The 27,434-nt window shown below is 57.2% G+C and overlaps 1 protein-coding gene across 4 annotated transcripts; it reads right to left on the minus strand.

Moving 5' to 3' along the window:
• Positions 1–235: 235 nt before the first annotated feature.
• On the minus strand, positions 236–26,582 carry DHX37 (DEAH-box helicase 37). Of its 4 annotated transcripts, XR_013443559.1 has the most exons (28): positions 26,378–26,582; positions 25,209–25,378; positions 22,806–22,918; positions 21,170–21,467; positions 18,088–18,236; positions 16,846–16,938; positions 15,151–15,247; positions 14,136–14,249; positions 13,820–13,921; positions 13,432–13,546; positions 12,099–12,194; positions 11,601–11,683; positions 10,691–10,838; positions 10,019–10,095; positions 9,390–9,622; positions 7,866–7,977; positions 6,653–6,759; positions 6,329–6,517; positions 5,455–5,579; positions 5,252–5,368; positions 3,826–3,998; positions 2,992–3,106; positions 2,707–2,844; positions 2,411–2,505; positions 2,243–2,316; positions 1,321–1,476; positions 870–967; positions 715–733 (listed from the first exon to the last, which is right to left on the minus strand). XR_013443559.1 is itself a non-coding variant. In XM_036080928.2 (27 exons), exons 1-27 carry the CDS (start codon positions 26,481–26,483, stop codon positions 648–650), a joined length of 3,423 nt encoding a protein of 1,140 aa, XP_035936821.2. In that variant the 5' UTR covers positions 26,484–26,582; the 3' UTR covers positions 236–647. The 4 variants fall into 4 exon arrangements, 2 of the variants coding, with proteins under 2 accessions (XP_035936821.2, XP_035936818.2); XM_036080928.2 differs by lacking the exon at positions 1,321–1,476 and having other exon boundaries at positions 236–733; XM_036080925.2 differs by lacking the exon at positions 1,321–1,476 and having other exon boundaries at positions 236–733; positions 870–1,012.
• Between the last annotated feature and the right edge of the window lie 852 nt (positions 26,583–27,434).

Here is a 27,434-nt window from a genome sequence, read left to right on the forward strand (position 1 = left end):
TCTGTTGTTTTATTTACATATTTGCATTAATGGACTTTATGCATTTATACTATAATATCAGAACAAATTGATTTAGGACAAACACCCGGGTGAGGGAGATGGCATCAAGCCCTACAGGCCCGGTGGACAGCGGGGCGAGCACCCACCCAGGCCAGTTTCCGTACGTGCCTGTGGGGGGGGGGGGCGGTGTCCCCCAGACCATGCCCACTCAGAGATCTGCTAGACTTGCACACCGTTGTTCTGACAGCTGAGATTTATTACAGCGACATGCACGGCAAGGGAGCACCGCCCCCGCTGGGGAGGGGATGCAGAGGAAGGGCCCGTGGGCACCCTCCTGCTCGCCGCCGCTTCGTTCTCCAGCCCTGCTGCTCCGCGAGGGACTAATGTCGTCCCCAGAGCGAAATGTGAGGTGAAACCATTCTCCGCCACATAATAAATAGTTATAAAAAAGCCCCCCGGGGTCAGACTGCCCAGGGCAGCAGCAAGCTGTGTCCAGATGTCTTGTATCCAAGATGAGCGAGGTTTCCAGAGGCCTGACCCGCCTCCTGGGAGCGGTGCACAGACCAGGGTGACCAGGCTAGAAAGCGGCCACTGCCAGCCCCCGTGGCTCCCCAGACCAGCCCCCCGCCTTGCAGCTAGGCCTCAGGTCAGCGGTCAGAGGTGGGGGGCCAGGCTTTCTCGACGTCGGCGTGCATGGCCTGCGGAAGCCACTGGCAGTACTCAGCCAGCAGGTCTGCAGGGGGCAGGACGGATGGCAGTCAGAGTGGCTCTGGACCCGGCTCCCCGCTACAGGGCAGATCCTCCCACCAACCCTCGAATGCCTCGGTGGGTCCCATCCTGTCCACTCGCAAGCCCTTGGCCACACTCACATTTGGGGTTTTTCTTCCAAGCAGCTAGCAAGGCCTCTCGGCAGTTGGCTCGCTCAGCAACAAGGGCTCTCAGGAGACTCTCTGTCCTGGGCTGCAGCCTGTGGGTGGGGACGCAGGCTGTAGGGCCCCACTGTGTCCAGAAGCTGTGGGAAGGGGCGGGTACCAGGGCAGCCTTACCTAGGATGGTGAACGGTCTGCCTCTGTCATGCTGGGGGTGTTGGCCAAAGGGAAGGATCTAGACTCTATCACCCCTCCAACCTCATCTCCTCTCACACTTGAATCTTTGCCGCCTCTGATCCGCCACCCTGGCCTTCTTCGTGGTCCTTGAGTACTCCCACCCAGACTGCTACTGTGCATGCTGCTCATCCCACCTAGAACCTTCCTCCATGCTTCTGCTCACAGCCTTACCCCCTCCCCATCTGCTTGGTCAGACTCCCCTGACCAAACTTACTCCACCGGATGTCCTGCTCTGTCCCTTTGTAGCTCAGGCCCCACATGCCATCTGTCCTAGTTACATTCTCTCTGGTGTTAGCTTCCACAGGGACGGGGCTGTGCTCGCGTCCTAGCACGAGGACATGCCTGGCACAGAGCAGGTGCTCCAGATTGCCTGCTGGGTGAATGACTTGATCGGCAGAGGGCACCTGGCCCCATGCCCCCACCCCGAGTCCCAGGGAATGCTGGTGCATGTGCACGCCTGCCTGCCTGCTCTTGTCAAGCCCCCTGCACCATCTAGGATGCTGCCTTAGGAAGGGTGAGGTGTCTTCTTGGAGCTGGGCCATGGGTAGAAAGAAAGCAAAAGGGAGGGGCAGGGATAAGGAAGAGGAGAAGGTTACTGGGATGGGGGGGGTCTGTGCTCAGCTGGCAGGCAGCCCCCAGGGCTTCTGGTACAGGATGCCTCCTGCTGAAACCTGGAGCTCAAAATGGGGCTGACCAGGATCTCCCCAAAACCTCGGAATGTGACCTTATTTGGAAAGAGGATCTTTGCAGATGCAATTACTTAGAAGCTCATACTGGATTGGGGTGAGCCCTACATCCAGTGACTGGTGTCCTTATAAGAAGAGAAAACCCAGAGACAGGGAGACACAGCCTCCTGAACACAGAGACAGACATTGGAAGGACGTGGTCACAAGCCAAGGAATGCCCGGATGCACCAGGAGCTGGAAGAGGCAGGAAGGATCCTCCCCTAGAGCATGCAGAGGAAGCACAGCCCTGCTGACACCCTGACTTCCAACTTCTGGCCTCCAGGGCTGTGAGAATAAATTTCTGGTGTTTTAAGCCACTTGGTGGTGGTAATTTGTTATGGCCGCCCTGGGGCACTAATACGGCCCCCTTCCCCACCATCCGCCACCCTTGCTCCGGGGGGAAGCCTCTACCTGGCCCATGTCTTCAGCATTGTGCTAGGGCTGGACAGCAAACAGCCCCGGTAGGAGGCCAGCTTGTGGAAGACCTGAGGAGAGACCACAGGACGGGGTGAGGGGTCCTGGCTCACCTTCTGCCCACGGCACCAGGCAAGGGGCCGGGGGAGCTGCTGGGCTGCCTACCTGCCCTTCCAGCAGAACCCGGGCGAAGTGCTTGTAACAGTCAATGCCCTCCGGAAAATCCACCTGCACTGCAGGGAGTGGCCAGCCGACACGATCTGGAGGGCAAGAGCCAATAAGTGTGGGTCTGGGCTGGGTCCCCACAGGCCCCTAGTCCTGTCCCTGGGCCCCGGGTCCCACCCAGCAAAGAGGCAGAAGGCCTGAGGTGACACGGCCTGTGACCTGCATTTCCAGGGCCCATGGCGTGCGACCATGTGTCTGCTGGCGCCCAAGGCTGGCAGGAAGTCACCCCAACTCACAGAACACGCTGGCCCGGTGACAGATTACCCGCCCCTTCTCCGGGCAGTAGGCGGGGGGCGGCTCCTCCAAGGGCTTGTCGAACTGGCAGTAAGAAGGCAGCAGGACCGGGACCCACTGGACCTCCACGGCTGAAACGCCTGGGAACCAGGAAGAGAAGGGCTGGGGGTCGCCGTGGACACCGCTGCACGGGAGGGGCGCCCAGGTTCTCCCCCCACAGGGTCCTGGTGACACAGCTCACGGAGCCGCAATGGGTCAGGTGAGGGGCCGGCCACCAGCTTGGCTACCTTTCATGTACATCTTGGTGGTCTCTACAATTTCTTGGTAGACCACAAACTCAGGGAGCTCTTTGAAAAGGACGGAACTGGGGTGGATGAAGACGGGGTCATCAAGGAGAGGGGTCTGCAGAGAGAAAGAGAGTATGAGTCTAGGAGAAGTGCAAACACCAGTGAGATTAACCCACACAAATTCCATTAGGCACTCAGCCTGAAGGCGGGAGAGCGTGTGGTCTGGACGCGGACACGCACGTGGGGTGGATCTGTACGCCGAGCAGCACTGAGCCCTGCGGCCGCCGTGCTAACCCAGGCGGCCAGGGATGACCCTGAATGACGTGGTGTCACGTGAGAGAAGCCACACACAAACCGCTAATGTGAAACGTCCAGAACAGACATATCCATAGAGACAGAAAGCAGATTCACGGGGTGGGGAGATGAGCAGGAAACGGGGAGCCACTGCTAACGGGCACTGTCATCTTTTGGGGGAGGAAGAAGATGCTCTGAAGCTGACTGTGGTTGTGGCCACACAGCTCTGTGGAGACGGAAAACCACTGAACTGCACACCTTAAAATGGGGAATTGTAGCGTATATGATTTCCCTCTCAAATAAGCAGTTACAAAAACAAAATTGGGGGCAAAGCTAAGGCCCAAAGGAAGATGTGACCCCACCTCACACCCCACCCTGATCCTTGGTGGGGACTCTCCCAGAGGCTGCAGGGACTCGTGTGAGGAGGAGGGGGCCCCCAGCAGCCCCTCGCCAGGAGGGCTGAGTGCCCAGGCTGGCAGGACGCCAGACAGATGGGGAGGGCGGGGTGGCAGGGAGCCTGGCGCAGCGCCCAGGGCCAACCTTGTACGCATTCTTCCACTTGTCGTCCAGCAGGTCCTCACTCTGTACCCTACGGGCCAGGTGGTCGCCCAGGCCGGCCACCACGATCTGCCGCAGGTAGGTCACCTGGCTCTCAGACGGAGGCTGCATCTTGGGGTCCATGAAGAGCCCGGCCTCGGGGCACACGGTATTGACTGCGGGGAGAGCCAGGTGTGAGGACGGCGGAGCCCGGGGCTGCCTCTGCCCTGACCTTCTGGAAGGCCTCACACCACTCAACGTGGAGCTCCAGACGCGGTTGCCTGCTTGCTTTGGCTCCTCTCTACCGAGGCTGCCAGGGGAGGCGAAGCCCTCAGCAGGGCACAGCTAGCTGCCTGCCCCAAATCCACGTCCTTCTCTCCCTTAGGAAAAAACCCCAATTCCTTAACGGGCAGCAGAGGGAGCTGCTAAGGGAGAACCTGCTGGGCCCGCATGGGACTTCCCCCTTGGCCTGAGTGCAAGAGCACGTGTGCCCAGAAGGGACCCGATGAGCGGGTCGTCCCCGAGTGTGCACAGCAAGGCAAGACCATCGCCTCTGGAGCTCCCGCAGGCACCGCTGAGGCGGGCCTGAGATCAGGGGGGCCTCACCCTTCTGCGGGGGGGGGGGGGGGGGAGGAGGGTCTGAAGCTGTGGGGGCACCTTGGAAGGGGAGAAAGGGGATGGGGGCTTTGAGCCCTGCAGCTCAGAGGCGGACACAGCAGGGAAAAGAACAAGAGGCTCAGGACCTGGAAGGAAGATTGTTTCTAAGATTCGCTATGTAAACCTCCTCTGTATTTTCTACAAAATCTTTGGCAAAACATATGTTGTTTAACGTAAAGAAAAAAAAAAAGGAAAGAAAGAGAAAGGAAGCAGGCCCAAGGACAGAACGCAGAAGACCAGCAGATTCCAATGCCCGCCGGAGGCCCTGCCTCCCACACCTAGCTTCCCTTAGGTCTGGTCTCCACCGGCTCAGAAAGTGGGGACCGCACTGTCATCTGCTCCCTGACTCCCAAAAGGGAGTCCACTTGGTGCAAGGGGGGAACCCCAGGATGAGACTATGGGGGGCCCAGGGGCTTCTGGGAAGATGTGGCGAGCAGCAGGTCCAGGCCTGTCCTGGGGACAGACGGTGACGAAGAGAGATGTTACTAAGGAAAAGAGGAAACTGAGGAACAGCCTCAGGGGAGAGAGTGTGCACCTTACCCCTCCCTGTGGAGGTGTCCAAGAAGGGGTCAGGACTGATTTTAGGGTTAAAATAAGTCTCAGTAAGTAGGTGAATTTGTAAATATGGAATCTGTGGATAATGGGGATCAGTGGTATGTGGTTAATGCTGCTCAAAACAACTTTAATCATTAAAATAGTCAAGTTCTCTGGTGGGTGCTGCCCGAGATGGGGGACCTGGGGAGTCCCCAGAGGCTGAGGCGGCGGACGGTACCTGCAGCGGTCAGCTGGCCCCGCAGGCGCCGGGTCTCTAACAGGGCCTTGTACCGAAGCCCGTTGGCCTCGCAGAACTGGGGTGAGCAGCCAGAGTACTCGCAGGCTCCCACAGCACCTGCGGAGGAGGGGTGCGCTCGCTTGCTGCCCCGCCCCAGCCCTGCCTGACCTCCGCCACCCCCCCACGCCGCAGGGGACACGCACCCAGCAGCACCATGATGTCTCCGAGTTTCAGAGAGGCGCCTTGCCCCGCCCAGATCCTCTTCATCTGGGCCACCCGGGCCCGCTTGTCCTTCAGCTTGGCGAGCTCCTCGTCGCTGGCCGCAGGTCTGCAAACACACACACACACATCACCCGGGCTGCCGGCCTGGCCGCCCTCGGGGCAGAGAAAATGCCTGGGGAGCCACCGACTAACACGGTTAAGGTCTTGGGCTCAAAAGGCACTACCCGCAGCCCAGGAGATTACAAATGTGCGCGTCTCCTAAGCCGACCACTCCACAGCTAGAGACTGATAATGAAGAAAGACTCCAGCAAGCACAGAATCATCACACGTGGCTGCACCGCTTTTGTGACAACAAAAAGCCCTGAATGCCGCCATTACGCCCACCGAGGGCAGCCTGGGTAAGCGAATCATGGTTCCCCAACCCGTAAAGAAGGCCTGACACTGGGACTAAGGTACGCGTCAGGCACGGTTTGGAGCCCTTAGCTCGTGTTAACTACTTTAACCCTGACAACAACTCCATTATTATTAACGTCTCACCCCCATTTTCCAGATGGGAAAGATGAGGCGCAGAGAGGTGAAGTCGCCGCCGTGAAGCCACAGAGCCCGGAGTGGCAGAGGGAGCTCTGAACCCAGGTGGTGCGGGCCAGAGCCTGGGCTCCTAGCCATTACACGCTCGGCGGGCTCCAGAAATGCAGACAGAGCTCTGCAGGGATCACGTCGCTGCTGGGCTCGGGGAGGACGGGCACTAGCACGAGGCCACCCGACGTGCCAGTTATCCCCCCGCAGGCCGAGCTCCCGGTCACCGCTCAGCGCGGGGCAGCCCCCACCGGCCTGAGCGGGGCCCCCTGTGCTCACCTGTCCAGCTCCTCGAACAGCTCGCGGACTGTCATGGCGGCCACAATGGTGATGGCGTAAGGCAGGCAGCCGTGCTGCTGGCTCAGTGCCAGCATCTTGGCGTAGCGCGGCGCCACGGGGAACGTGGCCATGGTCCTGCCCAGTGCAGTGATGGGACAGCTCAGCCGGGACCTCTGCAGCTGCTTCACGCTGGACGACAGGGGTGTGTGTGTGGGGGGTGTCGCAGCTAAGCGGCCCTGGCGTTCAGGGCAGCTCAGGAGGGAGAGGGCCGAGAACGGGCTGGGAGCTGGGCTCTCGGCCCCCCTACCCCACCCCCCCACCTACCTCTCTGTTTTCTGGGGTGCCTCCAGGGCACCCAGCGCGACCAACAGCTCCTCGGCGGCAATGAGGGCCTCCACGGAGGGAGGGGTTGGAAAGGGGAAGTTGATGACCTGGGCAGGGGGAGACGTGGCGGGGATGGCATGAATGCAGAGAAGCAGCGACTGCAAGGGGCAGCGTGGCAGGCCTAGCAGGAGGACGGTGCTCCTGCACCTGTCCTGAGACCACTCACAGCCCCAGGCACTCTCCACGTCTGCGAGCCAGGGGAAGCCCAAATGTCCCCTCCCTTCCTTTATTCACACGATCTGCGTACTCAAAAGCACGTACTGAGCACCTAACGTGTGGCACGGCTGTTCTTGGCCACAGAGACCAAGAAAGCACACGACAAGGGCTCTGCCTCAGCCGGAAGGGAGTGAGCACGGAGACAGGCGCACGTGCCCGCACGAGAACATGGTGAGGGGCAGAGGGACCGGGCTCAGGGACAGTGGCACCGAGAAACTCATCTAGTAAATCCGCGTACAGTCGCGTTCACAGCCGCTCTGTCCCTAACGGCCGGCGGTGCAGACAACCCAGGCGCCCATCGACAGATGAACGGCGACACTGACGGTGGCCCGGCCTGGGCCCACGATGGAGCGTGACTCAGTCGGAAAGGACTGAGATACTGACACATGCCACAACGGGGGTGACCCCTGAAGACATTTACAGGGATGATTCCGTTTATATGAAATGTCCAAAACAGACGGAGCCATAGAAACTTTGGGGTTGGAGAGGAAGGAACAGGAATGACTAGTAATGGGCCCAGGGTCCCGTCTCCCTCTGCCTGCACCACCCCCCGGGAGCAGCAGAGAGGCGGGGGACCCCTGGATGGGGCAATGTGAGGATGCTGCTTCGTCAGGCAGAGGATCGTGTCAACAGAACATTCTGTGCGCCCCAGGACGACGACAGCCCTCTGTGCTGTGGGCAGGCCCTCTGCGTGCTGGAGGGGTGCGGCCCTGGGGAAGTAGGGGGTCTCGGGGGGTGGGAGACCCCGGAGGCATGTGCTGACGCGGTGTCCCGCAGGAGAGCACCAGGCGGCCGGGCAGGCACTGCTGGGCTCAGCTCCGGGGTTCCCTGCGTCTCGGGAGCCGGCCCGTGCCGGGTGGGGGTGGGGGGGCATGTAGACATAGTACATACACTGGGAGCTCAGTGGGGTGCAGGCAGGGCTGGGGCCGCCACTGACCTTTTCAATGTTGAGTGCTTTCATCTGAAGGATCAGGTCTTCAACAGGCCTCCGGGTGATTTCAGGAGGAGGAAACCGCTCAAAGTCACCAAAAACCGCAGATGAATAGAGCCTGGGCCGGGACAGGCACCAATGATAACAGAATTATTGCAGAAATAAATAAAAGGGGAACTCAGCAAGCCACCCGGCAGTGGGTCTCCACTCGGCCACTGAGGAGGCCAGCAGGTACGCTGCCCCTACCCCGTGTTCCTCTCCCGCGGCTGGGGCTCAGCAGCAGGTGCACCCCCAGGGCGGGGAGGATGTTTCAGCCGCCACGTGGGGGACGGAGAGCAGCGTCTGGCGCGCAGTCCCCGGCAAACAGCAACCACTGTCGGTTCTCACTAGGTCTTTGTGCACGATTTCTCAATTTCCTTTCTTCATCATTTAAAACAATTTCAAAAGGGGCGCCTGGGTGGCTCAGTCGTTAAGTGTTTGCCTTCAGCTCAGGTCATGATCCCAGGGTCCTGGGATCGAGCCCTGCATCGGGCTCCCTGCTCAGCAGGAAGCCTGCTTCTCCCTCTCCCACTCCCCCTGCTTGTGTTCCCTCTCTCGCTGTGTCTCTCTCTGTCAAATAAATAAAATCTTTAAAATAAATAAATAAATAAAACAATATCAACAAAACCAGCAATAAAGCTATCGAAAATTAGCAACAGGACAAAGACTGGGAGAAAACACTTGTCAATGGCACCTCTGATGCGGATCTAATGTCCAGATTAGGAAGAGAACCCATTCAGCTCAACAATAAAAAACAAATAACCCTGTTAAAAAATAAGAGATCTGAAAAAGCATTTCTCCAAAGAACACAAACGAATGGCCAACAAGCACAGGAAAAGACGTGCAGGGTCACCAGCCATCGGGGACACGCAGACCAGGACCGCAGCACATCACCACGGCACACTTCCGGTTTAAAAAAAATGGAAAAATAACGTGTCAGTGAGAACGTGGGGCAACCAGGGAAAACCTTCGTGCGCTGGTGGGAGCGCCACACGGTGTAGCCGCTGCAGGACCCAGCGTGGCAGAGTGGCCACGGGACCCAGCAACCCCTCCCCAGGGACGGACCCGGGGAGATGGAGACACAGGCCCAAGAGTGGGGACGGGAGGGGGTGCGGGCCTCTCCGGAGTGCTGAGAACGTTGGGTACGGGCTGGGCGATGCTGCAAACCCCGAGAACACTACACCCCCAGAACTGCACGCTTCAAAATGGCGACATTTCTGGTAGGTGAACTTCACCGCCATGAAGCTGTCGCAAAATAAAACACAAAGAAAGCCACTAAAAGTAAGTGTCTACTTCGGGGTCAGATTAAAGAAAGAACACAAGTGTCTGAGTGCCAACGAGGCCCCGCAGAGCCCCCAAGGACTGTCTCCAGTGGGACAGCACTCGCTGTGGACTGGGGAGGGGCCCCCCTTCCTCGTCCCTGGTGGTGGCTGCTGCACGGTGACTCCCCGCCCCCCTCCCCCATCACTGGAGAGGCCCAGGGAAGCCCACCTGTAGCAGTGGCCCGGCTCTGTCCGGCCCGCTCGGCCCGCCCGCTGATCGGCTGAGGCCTGGGACACCCAGGAGACACGGAAGGAGGACACGCCGGTGACACGGTCGTAGTGCCGCTTCTTGACCTTCCCACAGTCCACCACGTACTTGATGCCCGGGATGGTGAGGGACGTCTCGGCCACGTTGGTGGCCACAACACACAGCCGCGTCCCCTCTGGGGGAGGCTGGAAGACCTGGGATTGTGGGGGAGGGGAAGCAGCCAAAAACCACCAGAATCAGGAAAGAATTTGTGCGACACATGCGGGTGGGGGTCAGAGGGGGAGCCAGGAAATTTCTCTTGATCACAGAGAAGTCAGGCCAGGCTGGGTGGGACCCCAGAGGTGGCGAGGGTGACAAGCCCTCTCCTTGCCTCGGGCCCCAGCGCTCCTCAGCATAAATGCAGGGAAGCGTTCCTATTCTCCAAAGAGATCCCAACACCCTTTTAAAACGGGGTGCTGATCTGATGACAAGGACAACCCAGGGCCTGCCCTGCCCTTCTCTCGATGCCCTGAGGAGGTGCCCCCAAGAGGCAGGATGGTGCCCCCAGCCAAGCATCCACCCAGCATCCTCCCGAGGCCCCATGCTGTTACCTGAGCTTGCTTCTCTGGGGCCAGCAAAGAGTAGAGCGGGAGCACGTGGAGGGGGAGCGAGGCGTCCGGCTGCTCACCTGCAGGGAAAGCACAGGCCTGCTGCCACTCCCACACGCCCACGGCAGGTGCCCTCCTCAGGCTGCCCAGCGCCCCCCGACCTGTTCTGCCTGCTGCCAGGGGCCTCTACCTTCCAGACCAGCACAGTGGGTGAGCACAGTCTGGGTCACAGTCTGAGAGGCTCCATGATCCTGATCCAGGTGGGGAATGCCCGCCTTCTCGGAAGTCTGGCCATGAGTCTGGCGGGCATTCCCAGCTGGGCATTCCCCGCCTCATGCCCTCGGGAGACCCCATGCAGCCCTGGACCCATCTCCGAACAGGGGGCCCAGGAACGGGGCAGCCCTCCCAGCCAGCCCTGAGGCCTGCGTTTACCCAGCAAAGCTGAGCACCCCCATTACAATCAACACTACAAATATCTGAGGGTCTACTTTGCCAGGCAGTTGAAGGAGCTCAGCAAACAGTAGGCACAAAGCGGCAGCAAGCCCAGCTCTCCTGAGGCCCGAGACAAAGACGTCTGGGCCTAACAACGGGGCCTGGCATACAGCAGGCGCTCAAAAGACACGGGCCGAGTGAATGACCAAAGGAGCGAGAGCAGGGGCTCCGCCCAGGCCACACCTCCGTCTGCTTCGTCATCCCCCAAGTCCAGGTCAAGGTCGGAGCCCAGGGCCTCCTCCTCCTCCTCGTCCATCTCTGCCTCCCTGTCCTCGTCGCCTTCGCCCGCTGGCAACACCGAGTAGTTGTCCAAACTGATCCGGGGCAATGTCTACGGCAAACAAGACGTCGGAACCACAGACTGCCGGAGACGCAGGTCACAGGCAGGAAAGACAAGCGCGTTCCAGCACGAGGCCCCATCCCCCCACCCGTGAGCCACGAGGCCTCGGGCAGCTCTGGCAACCGTCCTTGCCCTGACACGGGGGATAACCACAGGACTCATCGCACACGGCCGCAGGCCTGCCGTGAGGACCGAGGCAACATTCGGAAGGCACTTAGAGCGCCGCCTGGCGGGTCCTAAACGCAGCAGGGGGGTTAGTGACCTCCAAATGAGAACGCTGTTACCCATGGATCCATGATGACAACGTGGGGACACCAGGGGAGAGCACCCCCCTCCCCAGTTCTACAGCCAACACCAGGGACCCCGTGTCCTTGTTCTGTTTGCCCTCCCAGAGCTCCTCACAGGCCTTGCTCAGGGCCAGCCTTCCAGAAGCTTCCTCCTGGCCCACAGCACAGGGAACCCTAAACATTTCAAATCACAGCCCACCCTGCGGGCTCTGGAGCCACACCACCCGACAGAACTCCCTTCCACGGTAGGAATGTTTCAGACCCGTGTGCCCCATACGGTCACCAGCAGCCCCAGGTGGCTACTGAGCCCCTGAAACATGTCTGATGCGACTGTGGAACTGAATTTTAATCTTATTTCATTTTAGTTAAATGTGCCTCTACACAGCCTCATGGGGCTGTGAGCCACCGTAGAAACAAGGCCGCTTCAGAGCCCCGAGCTGCCCCTACCACACGAGCCTCTACGTACCGCCGCCTGGGCCTTCTTTGCCCTCGTCCTTGACTTCTTAAACTTCCGCATTTCCTCTACTGAATCTTCTTGATCTTCTTTTTCTGCAAGAGGAACACACCTTGAGGCCAGACCCAGGCTATGAGGACTCTGTTCTTCACCGCAGCTGCACTGCTGGCCATTTCTTTCTTTTTCTTAAAGATTTTAATTATTTATTTGGGAGAGTGAAACAGAGAGAGCGAGAGAGCACGTACGCACGCATGTGCTCGCACAAGCAGAGGGAGCTGCAGGGGCAGAAGGAGAAGCAGACCCGCTGCTGAGCAGGGAGCCCGATGCGGGGCTCGATCCCAGGACTCCGGGATCATGACCCGAGCTGTAAGCAGACGCTTCCCCGACTGAGCCACCCAGGCGCCCACCGCTGGCCATTCCTCGGGGAACGGTCGGGCAGGCAAAGGCGCCGGCTCTCACACAGGGAGGCTGACCACCCGCCGGCTCTCGGGGCCAAGCGCTGCCGGTTACCTGGCGGCCTGCGTCTGGGGCGTGGGAAGGCTCTCCTCAGCCTGCAGCACAGCGCGTGCACCTCTGCCCGCCCCGTCAGGAACACCAGGATGCCGCCTGCGGAAAGAGCGAGACTCCTCTGCTATGCGTGCATTCCCGGAGCAGGCTGCCGAGAGCTGGGCGTGAGGAAGAGCCGGTCACAGCAGCCCTGAGAGACGCAGACGAGCAGCGGACAGCGGCCTCCCACACGGGGGACGTGTGACGGGGAGCTGGACAGAGCTCCTGCCCGACCTGGCTGCTCGACTCCTCGGCGTGAGCCCAGGAAACCAGGAGAGAGGGACGCAGCCCAAAACCGCACGTGGATGCTCATGGCAGCTCTGTTCACAACAGCCAGGAGGGGGAAGCCACCCAAGTGTCCGCGAACTGGTGAACGGCTAGACAGGATGTGGCCCATCCACACAGCAGAACGTGGTCCCACCACGACGTGGATGAACCTCAGGGACGAGATGCTCCGTGACAGAAGCCAGGCACGGAAGCCCACATACCGCCTAAGTCCGTCCGTATAAAACGTCCAGGATGGGCGACGGCGGAGAGACAGAAAGTCGCATGGTGGGGGCCAGGGGAGGGGGTGGAGAGTTTGCGTGTAGAGGGGACGGAGCTTCTGCCGGTGGTGACGAAAACGCTCTGCAGAGGGATGGTGGGGATGGCTGCAGAGCACACGCACCCTCAGGGGCACTGCGGGTCTGCTTCCAGACCGCCCCATACGGCCAGTATGTCTGCTTTCCCGGGGCCTATGCAAGTTATGTGGACGCCACACTGTAACCCATTAAGTACGGAATAGCATCACTTCTAAAAACCAACTCCTACCCCTGAACTAAAAATACCTTCTTACTAAAAACTGCTAACCGTCACCTGAGCTTTTGGCGAGCCGTAATCACGGACCACAGATCGCTGTAACAAACGTGATAATGAAAAAGTTTGAAATACTGAGAGAATTAGCAGAATGTTTGACACAGGAAATGAGCTAGCGCTGTTGGAAAAACAGGACGGACACACTTGCTTGATTATTCAGGGTTGCCCACAAACCTTCAGTTTGTGAAAAAAATGCAGTGTCTGTGGAGGCCGATAAAGCCAAGCACGGCAAACGGAGCCTGCCTGTGTTGTGAACGCCCGAAATGCCACCAGATTGCACACTTACAAACAGTTAGGATGTAAAGCTTATGTTACGGACGGTCCACCACCAGGGGAAGGGCGCCCCACGGGAAAAGAGCAGTGACCGGGAGGCCCGGAACCCCGAGCCTGCACACTGGGGGTTCGAGGGCAGGTCCGGCCTTTCTGGTCCCCAAGGCCTCACCTGCTGGCAGCATGCGGTGGATCTTGCAGACCTTCCGGAAGCACTCGCCGCTGTAGTCTTCTAGTGGGGTCCGCTTGTTGAAGTGCACCGTCACTGGGAACTGCCTGGACTCCACCTGGGACACACCCCAAGGAGGCACCGGGGCCGCGCGCTGAGCCTCCGCCGCAGCCTGGTGCCTCCCCCTTCCCTGGCCTGTCCAACCTCAGAGCTTCTAGCTCAGCACGAGCAGTTCCCTAACGCCTCCCAGCACTCACTCCCCAGAGTGGGGCCTCCACCGGCAGAGAGGGCCCCCCCCAAGTGCTCAGCCTCCTCCAACCAGGCGTCCGACTGTCAATGCCGACAGGCCCCGCTTGCCCCCACCAGCCCGAGGCTCTGGCCCGGGCACTACCTTGATGACCGGGGGCGGCTGGGGGAAGAGCCGCTGGTTCTGTGTGAAGTCCTCCACCCGCAGTGTGGCCGACATGATGAGCAGCTTCAGCGGCACGTGCCTCTGGGGGATGACAGACTCGGTGACCGAGGGAAGGGTAGCAGCTCACAAGGCTAGATTTCTATAGGGTGGAGTCCCACAGGGGCTGTTGATATGGAGAGCCACAGTCCTGGCGCTGGGCTCATGGAGCCCATGCTCCCGACAAGGCGCAGGAGCCCCGCCCTTGGCCCTCGGGGGGTTCCCTGGCTCCCCCCTCCCCCCTGCTCCCTTGCCCTACCTTCGCCCGGAGAGACACTATGCGGGACAGGAGGCCGATGAGGATGTCCGTGTACACGCTCCTCTCGTGGGCTTCATCGATGAGCACCACCTTGTATCTCTGCAGCAGGAAGTCCTGGGGAGAGGCAGCGTGGTGAGGCCTGCCAGCCCAGGCCCGAGCCGCTCCAGGGTCACTCACACCCCACAGCTCCCCCTCAAGGAGCCCGTCACAGCTCGCATGGATCCTGGAGCACCTGGTCCGTGACCTCAGGCAAGCTACTTCACCTCCCTGTGCCCATTTCTCCATCTGTAAGATGGGGCAACAGGACCCACCTCACGGGGTCACAGCGAGGTTTCCATGACAATCACTATCTGTAAGGTGCACGGCCTGGGGCCCGGAACCCGGCAGAGAAATTGCTGGGGGAAGGGCAGCTACCATGCATTAGAGCCAAGCTACCGAATCCAGATGCCTGTAGGGCAGGGAGGGCAGGCAGGAAACAGAAACGGGGAGGTGGCGGGCAGGACCGAGGGCAACCAGACAGCGCAGGCCAGACGTAAAGCAGCCGTATTCGACCACACCGCAGCCACATTCACAGCCACCTTCCTGGGTGACCCCAGCTGGTGTCCTGGCAGAGACAGGCGTCACCTCTGCCCTCCCCAGAGGTCCCTGCCCAGGTGGACGTCACACAGCCAGCAAGGAGCGGTACGCATGTGGCTGAGGCACAGAGTCTGCGAACCAAATCACAGTAACACGAGTTTACGTGTAAGGAGCACCTTCTAGGTGTTACGCTAAGGTGCTTCCATGCGTCATAAAATTTCTGCTTCGAAACAATTATATGAGAAAAGTACAGGCTTGCAGATCAAGAAGCTGAGGCTCAGAGAGGTTAAGTAACTTGCCCACGGTCACACAGTGGCGCCGTGCCGTGTGGTGCTTTGCCGGCGGTCGGCATGCCAACTGCTCACCTCGCACGGTGACACGCGGACTCCCCACCCCATGCTCATTGGCCTTGCTTTGTGAGACAAGATGAGCGACCAACCTTCTGGATCTCCTTGAGCAACACGCCATCCGTCATGAACTTGATTCTGGTCTCTTCAGTCACGTTTCCTTCATATCGGATCTGGTAGGAGACGACCCTGCAGAGACAGGCTCCGGCTCAGGGCGGGCAAGGCCCCGACCAGCTGCAGCTTTGTGGCCACACCAAGGCAGACGGCAGAGGCCTGGCCCAGCAGCTCCCCCCAGCAAGCCACAGACGCTACCCGGCCCCCGCTCTGTCACCAACGTGACGCGGAGGGGGCTGTCACAGCCCTCTGAAGGATACGCCAACCAGACACGGACCTCGGCTGGAGCGCAATTTGAACAACCAACTCTGAAAACCTTTTAGGAGAGCGTGGACATGAGGACGCTCCAGGGTTCCTCCAGTTTTAGTTAGGGTAAGGGTATTACAAGTCTTTCAAAAGTCCTTATCTCAAAAAATAAAACACAGTCTTGGGGCGCCTGGGTGGCTCAGTCGTTAAGTGTCTGCCTTCGGCTCAGGTCATGGTCCCAGGGTCCTGGGATCGAGCCCCACATCAGGCTCCCTGCTCTGTGGGAAGCCTGCTTCTCCCTCTCCCACTCCCCCTGCTTGTGTTCCCTATTTTTATAAAAAAAATAAATAAAACAGAGTCTTGATCTTGCAGCCCCACACAGAGGAACCTTGAGATGAACTCTCCGCAGCCAGCACGGGCTTCTAAACCCCTGTGGGGGGAGGGGGCCCCACAGGTGAAACAACCTTGGCCGTGACTTGACAATCATTGAAACTGGGTTTAGGGTCTGCGGGGGCTCCTTCCCTAGTCTTTCTACTTCTGTCCGTGCTTAAAATGTCCACAATAAGAAGTTAAAAAGGATGAGAAAAAAGGGCAGCTTTGTATGTATTGGTATTTTCAAATATACACCACTCAACGCGACAGGAAGGACACAGAAGGGCGTGGGCAGTAGGAACCATTTCTGTAAAAGTCAGACAGGAAGAAATACAGAGAGATGCACAAAGCTGCTTGTCTGTGCCTACAAGTCTAGAAGGATCCACAGGAAACATGCTGGGGGCACCTCGCCCACCCCCACCAGGCAAACAGAACAAGGCCTCCCACTCACATGCCAGTCTGGGGTGGGGCCAGGTACACAGCAGGTGCCGCCCCCTAAATATTCACTAACAAGGCAGATGAAGGGAACTCTGTGTTCTTCTGTGCTTTCTCAATTTTAGACCACACTGGACGAGCTACCCCTTCGAACCTGAATACCGTGGTCTAGGCTGGGGCCCAGGCACGTGCATTCTAAACACGGCCCCGAGCCATTCCCGAGCAAGTGCTGTACTTGCCGAAGCCCGTCCGACAGGCTTACTGTAGCAGAGGGTCTGCACTCAGGAACCTCGCCTGACATAACTCGCCCATGCCCAGCACTCATCACTGCCTGCCCGCGTCTGGCCGCCTGCCACTCTGCTCCGCCCCCGAACCCGTCAGGGTCCTCAGCGCACTGCGCATGATGTGAGCGCCAGGGCCTGGCTGCCTGGTCCTTGCTCTGTGGGCCCCTCCCCAGGAAGGTCCTGCTGTCCAGAGTGTGGGAAGCCTTCTTGCACGAGGGTCTCCTCGTACTCAGATGAGGAAGCAACACTCCCACCCAGCACCCTCGGGACGGACAGGGCCCACGAGCAAGGCCAGAGGACCACCCTGAGCCCTCCTCCGGGAGGCAGAGCCCTCACCTCTGTGACAGATTCATCTCCTTGGCCACTCGCTGGGACATGGCCACGGCGGCCACCCGGCGGGGCTCCGTGATGCCGATGATGCTGTTGTCACTGGGGGAGGGAGAGCACAACACATCAGCGGTGTGCGGGCCCGCTCGTCCGTCCCAAAGTCACACGCAGGTCCATGTCAGGATTTGGGGTGTGGAGCGGCCCTCTCCAGGGGTGACGGGACGGGCACCAGGCAAGCTGAACAGCAAAAGGGACCAGCCCGCCGGTCAGCACACAAACGCTTCGCTGGTCGCAGCCCAGCAGAAGCCAGGCAGCGGCTGCTAGAACTGGGCCTGGGGGGAGCAAGCCCTCAGCCAGCGGAGCACGTGCTTGTCCCGACACAGAACCTGCCAAGGGGACAGGGGCTGGATTCCAGGCCGTGCCGAAAACAGTTAATGCAGCAGGCCCACGGCTGCTCTCCTGAGAAAGGTCTGTGTACTGGGTTGGTGGTGGCTGGCGTGTGGGATCTGAATTTCGGGAGGACTCCCGGTCCTGTGCCTGGACTGTTTGTACAAACGATGTGGCTGATGCCGGACCATTTGCTTTCCTTGTGGGCATCTGGGACTCAGGGAGGTACCAGGCAGAGGGTGCCGAGGTGACCCCAACAAACACTCCGGGTGCTCCGTCTCTACTAGGCTTCCCTGGTGACAACTCCTCACACATGTTGTCACAACTTGCTGCTTCCGTGTGACTCTCCCAGGAGAGGATTCTGGAAGCCTGTGCCTGGATCCCCGACGTCACCCCACGTGCCTCTCCCCTCTGCCGGCTGGTTCTGTGCTCTTTTGCTCTAATAAATCCCTCTCATGCGTACAGCACCAGGCTGGGTCCCAGGAGCCTTCCCAGCAAATCCGTGAAGCTGGGTGGTCTTGGGGATCCATGACACACACGGGTCAAAAGTGCCAACAGGAGGCGACATTAGGGAATGCAGGGCCCCACATGCCAGGGACTGATGTAAGCGTTTCACACAAATTCCCTCATTCCGTCTACATGACCTGTGAAGTGGGTGCCATGGCTGTCCTCATCTCAGAGCTGAGGACACGGAGGCCCAGAGAGGGTAAGCAGCTTGCCCAAGGCCACACGGCACACAAACGGCAGAGCCAGGACTAGATCCGTGGGGGCTCATGTTTGGAGTAACTTCTGGGGATCGCACCTCCACTGTCCCGCGAGGGACCCGCGGAGGACCCTGCGGAGGACCCTGCGGCCAGCCCCCACCTGCTGTAGCCTGCTTCGTAGAGAAACTGTGGCACCTGCGTGGTCTTCCCGCTGCCGGTCTCGCCGCACACAATGACGATGGGGTGCTCGGCCACCGCCTCCATGATCACTTGTTCTTCAGCAAGAATGGGGAGCTTCAGTCGTTCTTCCTGGCGAAAGAGAGGAAGTCAGTGCTCAGGGAAGGGGGGGGGGGAGTCCCCTGCAGAATGGCAGACGGCATCAGCAGGACTACGAAGGGTGACGCAGTTTGTGGAAAGGTGCCTGTGGGCACACAGATGCTGTCAGCCTTCCTAGCAAGTCAATGACGCCCTGCCACAGCGGAACAGGTGAGCCCCTGACCGCTGAGGAGAGGGACAGAGGGCCACAGCCCGCAGGACACAGAGATGTGGGTGGGGGCCTTCAGTGTCCGAGCGGACGTTCTTGGGGGCGGCTTGGCCGGTGCTGAGGAGCCCCCTGAGACACAGCAGTCTCGGCTGTTGCGGGGAGCCAGGTGGGGTCATTTACATATGATCACTCCAGTAAATAACCTGGCGCTAATTTTATCCAAGTCAAGGATGCGCGACTTGGCACCTCCTCCCCTAGACACGTACTCCAGAGCAGTGACTTTCTTTAAGATTTATTTATTTGAGAGACAGCATGTGAGCGAGTGCCCGCGTTAGGGAGGGGGAACAGAGGGAAAGGGACAAGCAGACTCCCTGCTGAGTGTGGAGCTTGATTCCATGACCTGAGCTGAAATCAAGAGTCAGGTGCTTAACCGACCGAGCCACCCAGGGACCCCAGAGCAGTGACTTTCAAACCCTTTTTCCTACAACCCACACACAGAACACATTTTGTGGTGACGCACTACATACACGTGCACAGACACGCACACGCATGTACAGTTGACCCTTCAACAACACAAAGTGGGTTTGAACTGCGTGGGTCTGCTTCCTTACGCACAGATATTTTCCCTATAAATAAAGTACAGGACTAGGGGCACCTGGCTGGCTGTCAGGAGAGCATCCGATGCCTGATCTCAGGGTCATGAGTTCGAGCCCACGTTGGGCATACAGGTTACTTTAAAAAAAAAAAAGTCCAGAACGATAGATGTGTTTTCTCTTCCTATGACTTCCTTAATAACATCTTTTCTCTAGCTTACTTTGTTGTAAAAATACGTTATACAATACATATAACGCACAAAACACTATTAATCAACTGTTTCATGTTTCTGATAAGGCTTCCGGTCAACGGGGCTATTTGCAGTTAAGTTTCTGGGGAAGTCAAAGTTGAATGTGGGTTTCTGACTGCGCGGGGAGTGCCCCTAACCCGTTTTGTTCAAGGTCAACTGTATCATATACTGAAAAAGTTTTAAGAATTACTGTTTACCTTCACTATGTGAAGCATGCTCACATGCTAATTAAAAAAAAAATTCTACTCTATTTCTATTCTATTTGCTTCAAAAACAAAAAGTGCTGGTCATCTCATGACCAATGACAGCCGTGACCCTCAGTTTGCAAACACTGCCCAAGCGAAAATGTTGCACGTGTAAGGAATACTTGCGAGAGAAGAATACTTGAACTGTGCTCTTTTCACACAGTGGAATACTACACAGCAGGGGGAAAAAAAAAAACCCCAAACAAATGAACTTCAGCTACATGCATCAACGGGGATAAATAAATCTCAGAAACAGAACACTAACAAAAAAGCAAAATGCAGGGAAAAAAATGACATGTCCTTGATAAAACCAGGTAAACCTAAGTAATAAATAGCTCGGTAACATGTATGTGGAAAAAGCAGAGAGAGGGGACAATGCCGGGACGGGCAGCAGGGACACTTGATGGTGGAGCCCGGATCCCTGAAGGATGGTGTGAAGCAGAATCCCACACCACCACCAGCCATCAGATGGCACTGGGCTCTGATTTCACCTAGAAGGAAATCTAGGGGCATCTGGGTGGCTCAGTCAGTTAAGCATCTGACTCTTGGTTTCAGCTCCGGTCATGATCTCAGGGTCCTGGGATTGAGCCCTGCATGTGGGGCTCTGCACTCGGTGGGGAGTCTGCTTGGGATTCTCCCTCTGCTCCTCCCCCCACTTGTGCTCTCTAAATAAAAATAAAATCTTTAAAAGATTCTCTCTCCCCCTCTCCCACCCCTGCTTGCAAACACTCTCTCAAAAAAAGTCAGTCAGCTTGCCCTAACTACACGTAAGCACATAAATTTACTTATAACTAACTGAAACCAGTTTCAATAAATAGTATTTATTCTTACGTAGAACACTGCATGGATATCTTCAGTTCTTTTTTTTATTTCCGTTAAAAAAAAAAAAAGGAGCTGGTCACATCCCACGGGTTTCCACAATACAATCTGTGGTCTGAAACAGCCCCTCTTGGACCCAGGAGGCCGCCTGCCTCAGGGACTTGGCTCCGCGGTTCTAAGTGTGGGATAGCCCCTCTCCTTGGCTCCTGCTGGGCTCTTAGTGCTTGCCCTAGATGGCTTCCCAGGCCCTCCTGTTCTCCCCCTTCACGGCCCCCAATCCTTTTCGACGCGGCTCGTCCCTGTTCACAACAGTGAGGGGTCCATGTCCACATCCTCTGGTGGGCTGACAGCCGGAGGCTACAGATGATCGCACTCCCGGGGCCTGGCCCACAGCACACACTCGGGCATGGAGGTGGAGGCCCCCTGCGCCCCCGTTTTGCAGATGAAGAAAGGGAGGCCCAGGAATGGGCTAGAAAGTGGTGGAACCAGCTGTCCACTTCAGGTCAACGGACTCCACAGCCGTTGGCTCTTGTCTGGCCGAGTGGCCCCCTGGGCCAGGACCCACGGTCAGAGGCCGAGGGTGATGGTGAGCAGGTGATGACCGAAGCAGCTGACACCCACCTCAACAGCCCTGGCCCTATGCTGGGCCTGTGACACGTGCACATACTCCTACGTCTCTCGTCTCCACGACAACCCTACCAGGTCGGTACAGCTGTTCCCATTCCAAGCGAGGCCGCTGGGGCACAGGAGGTGATGTGACCTGCTCGAATCAGGCATGCCCCCCCTTCCACACCCTCAGACCCACACTGTGCTAGCCTGAGCGCCGATCACCAACACCAGAGCAGCAAACCTGCATTTCAGGGGTGCGGTTCACAGGAATGAAGACGGCAGGCTTCGCCGGGGGCCTGGCCAGGGTGGAGGCCACTGCTGGGGGTGCCGACGTAGTCCCCGCCAGACAGGGTTGGCTACTGGGCCCTGGGCTCCCATTCCCCGCACCAGTCTCCACCAGCTCAGCGGCAGGGGCCTCATCGGGTTCAGACTCCACTGAGGACTCCGATTCCTCCTCTTCCTGGTGATAGCGCTTCCGGTGGGCCCCGCTGAGGCTGCTGATCTTCTCCTGCCCCTGGGCTTCGATCTTGTCAGACTTCCTGCTGGGACAGCCAAAAGTCAGGCACGAAAGTCCTACAATGGACCCGACGCAGCTCTGTGTTGCTATATACCCCACAGAAGTCAGGATCCAAAGGCCACACCCTTTCCCACCTCAGGGCCTTTGCACTTGCCATTCCTGCTCTCTGCACATACATTCTCCCTCACTTGACCCAAATGTCACCCAACAGGGAGACTCTCCCATTTCCCTCCACCCTCTTTCCCTGCTTTATTTTCTGCCTAGTGCCTGCCAGCACTAGATATAGACATAGTCATTTGATTATTGTCCATCTCCCCACCATTAGAACGTAAGCTTCTTAAGGGAAGCTTACTTATTATTTTGCTCTTGTGCACCCCTTTACCCCCAGGACCTGGAGGAGAGCCTGGACCTAGTTTGCACCCACAGCAGCCATAAATGCACAATGCTTAAGGGAGAAGGCTAAGAGTAAGACAGCAGTGCGTGGGGCGGGTCTAGGGTGGGGGGGGCACGTGGGCTCCGTCTAAGGCTCAGCTGCCCGGCAGCAATGCCAGCTGGTGCGGCTCAAGACCAGGTGCGAACCTGGATTTTCATGTGACATCTACTTCTCGAATGCTGGCTGTTCTGGGTTGGACAGTGCCTCCCCAGAATTCATGTCCAGAAACTCAGAATATTACCCTTTTGGAAACAGGGTCTTTGCAGATGTAAGTAAGGTAAAATGAAGGCATCCTGGATCAGGGTGGGCCCTAAATCCAATGCCTGGTGTCCTCACAAGGAGAGAAAAGAGAGACACAGACACAGACAGGAGAAGACCGAGGAAGACACGGAGACACGCCGGGAGACAAGCCAACTTCAGTGTCAGGTTGGCAAGGACGGAACGCCCAGGACTGCTGGAGACCACCAGAAGCCGAGAGAGAGGCAAGGAAGAAATTCTCCAGCTTCCAGAAGGGCCCAACCCTGACGGCCGGGGTTCTGGCCCTCAACACCACGAGAGGATACACTTCCCTTGTTTTAAGGCACCGGGTTTGCGGCGTTTTGTTGCAGCCACCCCGGGAGCCTGGATGAACACACTGGCGGAAGACCTGAATGCCTTCGTGACAGGATATAAACCCGACAAAACTTGCTGATAGGCCAAACCTAATCCCTGACCGCCTGAAAGCAAATGCTGGCCTCCTCGTGTGTGCCAGAGCTGGAAACCTGTACCGCAGGACTCTGCATCGCAGGAACCCCCGACGTGGCTGGACCGAGAACTCTGCAGCCCTGTGTGTCACCGGGGTTCTGGCAGTGTCGGGGCCTCCCCCCGCTGCCACTGCGCATGTGTGCTCGCCCCCGGAGCGCTGGCAGGAGGGCCCGGCGCACTCACTCTCTGCCGTGGTACATGCGGTCCCCAGTGCCCAGCTTGGACGTGGTGTAGAACAGTCTCAGCTCAGCTTCCGAAACCTGGACTTGGCTCAATTTCTGCAGCATCTCTGCTCGCTGGGGAAGGAAACGAGTGTGTCAGTCATCTGGCAGGACGACCCTCTCTTCGGAAAGGAAGCGAGACTCTACATCAGGTTTCAGCCTCGCTAACAACTAGTCTTTTTAACCCAAAGGTCACGTTACAAGTGCTGCGCGGCGGTCCTGCCTCCCCGTGAGCTGGGGGGTCTTTCTACCCCCAGACGGAGTCTGGCGCTGCATGAACCAGGCTGTCTCTGCACCACTGCGTGTCAGGGATTATCCACCATCCAGATGCCCATCTGAGGGAGACCCAATAAAGGAGGGCCCGTGTGTGTGATGCGGCGCTCCCCAGCTGTCTCACAGGGTAGGGGAGGCTCTGGTGTGCCGGCGAGGGGTCCCCACGCTGCCTTCAAGAGAGCAGCACGTGGGGGCAGGGACAGGTGGCCTCCTTCCCCTGGTGAGCGGGTCAGGAGTTTTATTACTCTTGAAATTATGTTTATGCACTTTTATACGTCTATGTATTTTGCAATCAATAAAAGGAAACCATGTACAGGACGGTGGGAAAAAATATAGCGCAGGATTTTAAAAGGACACCCTCGCGGCAAAGTGAGCCTCCCTGTGCCAAGGGCTCTAGGGCCTGAGTGTCGGGGCTGCGAACAGGGGACCCTGGGTGGTGGCCTCGACAGAAAGGCAAATGGGAATCCCATGAAGTCTCCAGATGGGGGTTCCTCGGTCTCTGTGCTGTGGGCACTGTGGGCCAGAGAACGTCCTGCTGTTCTGTGCGCTGTAGGCCGTGTGACAGTGTCTCACGCCTCCACCGGGTGTCTCCAGACGTGGCCAGAGGTCCTCTGGGGCAAAACTGTCCCGGCGGCGCACCGCTGCCCCAGAGCCAAATACCATTGCCAGGAAATTTGGAAGGGCAAAGGGATGTGTTTAAGTTTACCACAGAGATGAAGTTTTAAAAATGCAGACTATGGGAAACTCTAGAGACAACCAACCTAATTAACTTCAACAAATAAATGACAAGGGGGGAAAAACAAAAGAGGTGGGGTAGGGGAGCATTTATAAAACAACTGGAAATTTGACCATTTACTGGATATTTGATATTTTTTAAAAATTTAGGTGTACTAAATGGTCCTTATTTTAGAGATACAATTGTAAATATATATGGATAAAATATTATGCATAGGAGGTTGAATAGTGCCCCCCCCCAAGATATGCCATGTCCCAGAACGTGATCTTACTTGGAAAAAGGGTCTCTTCAGATGTAATTAAGTCAAAGATCTCGAGGTGAGATCCTGCATTATTCAGGTGGGTCCTAAATCCCAAGACAAGTGTCCTTATAAAACACACAGAGAGGGGACAGCCATGTGAAGACAGGGGCCAAGACTGGAGGGACGTGGCCAGAGGCCAAGATTGCCTGGGGCCACCCCAAGCTGGATGGTAGGAAGGTATATATTACTCAGGCCCTAGAGCCCTTGGCACAGGGAGGCTCACTTTGCCACAAGGGTGTCCTTTTAAAATCCTGCGTTATATTTTTTCCCACCAGAGACAGCTGGGGAGCGCCACCACACCGGGAGCAGGGCCCTGCCCAACACCTTGATTTCAGACCCTTGGCCTCCAGAACTACAACAGAATACATCCCTGTTGTTGTGAGCCACCCAGTTTGTGGTCCTCTCTTTCAGCAACTCCGGGACCCAAATACAAATTTATGCTACCCAGGCTTTGACCCAGGAGGTGGGAAAGTGGCCAGCTGTGGAGATGACCGGGGGACTGTGGGTTGACAGCTGCTGACACTGGTGATAGGTACAAGTGGGCTCAGTGCATAGGTTCTCCATTTCTGCAGATGCTGGAATTTCCCATTATAAAATGTATTCCTTAAAAAAGTATGAAGGGAGAAAGGTTGAAATTCTCCAGAATAAAGTTAAAAAATAAGTGACACAAGATGATTAGGACAAATAAAGAAGAGATGAGCATGCTGATGGGCTGACTCCCCAGTTAACGAACACCTGGCCTCAACAAACCTGGGTTCATCCAGACTGACAGAGCTCCTGGAGGGTCTGAAGGCTCTGGAGCTGAGTCAGGTAGGGGGGCTGCTAGCCACAGGAAGCCATTCGAATTAAAATTAAATCACATAAAAAATTCAATTCCTCAACCATGCTAGCCACACGTGCCTAGTGACTACTATATGGGATTGTGCAGACGCAAAGCATGCCCCTCATTCCGGAAAGTTCGGCCAGTCATGCGGCAGAGATCAAGCTGGGGGACACATACCTCGTCCCTCCCCAGTGTGGGGAGCTGTGTGCAGACCCTGTCAGAACAGGCCTACCTGGCTCTTTTTCTCCTTCTGTTCTAAGATTTTCTGCAGCATTTTCCGCTCTTTCTTGGTCAGAGGCTTCTTCTCCTTCTTTGATGGAGGAGGGGCTTTAGGCTTCTTTTTCTTCTTTCCCGGCAAAACGAGTGCATTACTTGCATCTACTCCTTTCAACGTGTCTTTATCTGAAAAGACACACTTGCCTGAACCCCCAGCCCAGGGACCAGAGTCCACATTAATGCCATGTTCTCTGGGGCGGCTCCGTGCTACCTCTCATGGGCACCCCTGCCCCATGTGTGAGACCCCCTGAATGTCCACACAGGAATGGGGGTGCAGGCCCGTCACTGTTCTCTCAACTTGTGTGCCCAGCACCCGCCACGTGTCAGACTCCTCCGTGAGCCAGGGCACCTGCATCCTAGTGGTCAGGGGAGAGGGAGCGGGGTGCCACTCGGGAGGGTACATGTCGCAACAGCGCTCCCTCAGAACGTGGTCCTGCTTTCGGGGGACGCCTGAGGTCAAAACTGTGCTCCCTGTGGGCAGCGTCTGACTCCACTAGCCTCTGGCTTGGTCCGTCCTTGTGTCACAAAGTTAGGAGAGGCTGGCTGTCTCCTCCCACAAGCATCTAAGCTCAGCAGGGCAGAGATTAAAACGAAAAACAAAAAAAAAAACGCCTGTTACGTCTCCTACAATAAACCCCGGCACACAGTGGGCGCTCCTACCAACGAGGGGGCGTCTGAGCAGAAGTGTCAAGCAGCCTGGAGCTGAGCAGAAATATCTGGGCTAAAAAACATATTCAGGGGTCGCTGGCAAGAAGATTATAATAGAAGCCAGAGAAATAGATGGGATTACTTTATTTTCTTGCCCACGATCCCCATGCTACTAAACTAGGGCTGGGGGCGCCTGGCTGGCTCGGTCGGAAGAGCGGGGATCTCTTGATCTCAGAGTTCGAGCCCCACGTTGGGCGTGGAGAGAACTTAAATAAAACTTAAAAAAAACTAGTGCCGGACTCCACAGGCGAGAAAGCCTCGGGATTGTCCCAAATTCACAGTTAAAACTAGACTGTCACTGTGTCCTACTCTTTGGATCATCTGAGGAGAGGAGGTTCCTCCTGGTCCCCCCGCCCCAGAGTCGCGGAGGCAGGGCGCAGGCCAGCCCGGGCCCAGGCTCCGGCCCGGACGCCTTACCCTCTAGTTCCAGCCGCACGGGGGGCGGCTCCGGGGGGCCCTTCGAGGCGCCGGGGGTCGCCTGCAGGCGCCCCTTGACGTTGTAGCGCCGGCGCAGCTTCCCCATGACGCCCAGTACTGCCCGGGTTCCGGCGGGGCCGAGGCAGCCGCTCACCCCGAAGCCCAGCCCACGTGGTCTCTCAGACCCCAGGCTCAGGCCCCGAAACTTCCGGGATGCGTTCTCGCGAGAGCTGGGAATAACCGGGGCCTGGGGGCGGGCTTGGGGGCGGGGCCTGCGGAAGGGCGGGGCGGGGCGGGGCGGGGCCAATTTAGAGGCGGGAGCGAAGCCTGAGGCCACAGGGGAGGCCTGATTTTTAAGCCCTGAGTGGTTCGCACGTGGTGTGGCTGAGTCTCTAAATCTGAGTCATCTGCTAATACTAATTTAGTTACTTGGGAGTGGGACTGTTTTTTCACCTTTTGAAATATAACCCCGCCCCCATTGCAAACTTCTTCCCTCTTGTTTTGTTCATTTGCACTTTTTGATATTCCTATAAGAGACATAATTAGTTGTGTAGTAAAAAAGGCACAAATGTTTCCATTACAGGGACAGAAGCACTAAGAGAAGAAAGCATCTATTAGGCGGCTTTAAACTCTCATTACCATATCACATTGTCTGTAGCGCACTCGGAAACAATGTATTTTCTGGATCCTGTAATTATCTTGCGTATGGAACAATTCTATTGGCAGCATTTTTTTTCTGTTAAAAGCATTAATTTGTTAAGGGCAGACATTTAAAATATATTACCAAAAAAAAAAAAAAAAAAAAAGGTGAAGGCATTAGGATTTTAGAATTTTAGAACCTAGAACAAGACCTGGCTGCAGAGTAGATAAGTAGTCATTGGATATAGGAAGGAATGAAGAATGTGATTGCATTATCTTCCCTCCTGCCCCCAAAAAACAAAAGCAAAAACAAATCTCCACACACACACACAGGTGGTGCATGAGAGGATTTAGGTAGTGAATGTATGAACATGTTTATAAAGATATATATTAAATGGATTTTGTGGGGGGAAACATA

Source organism: Halichoerus grypus, chromosome 13 (genome assembly GCF_964656455.1).
Source record: "Halichoerus grypus chromosome 13, mHalGry1.hap1.1, whole genome shotgun sequence".
Taxonomy (NCBI): domain Eukaryota; kingdom Metazoa; phylum Chordata; class Mammalia; order Carnivora; family Phocidae; genus Halichoerus; species Halichoerus grypus.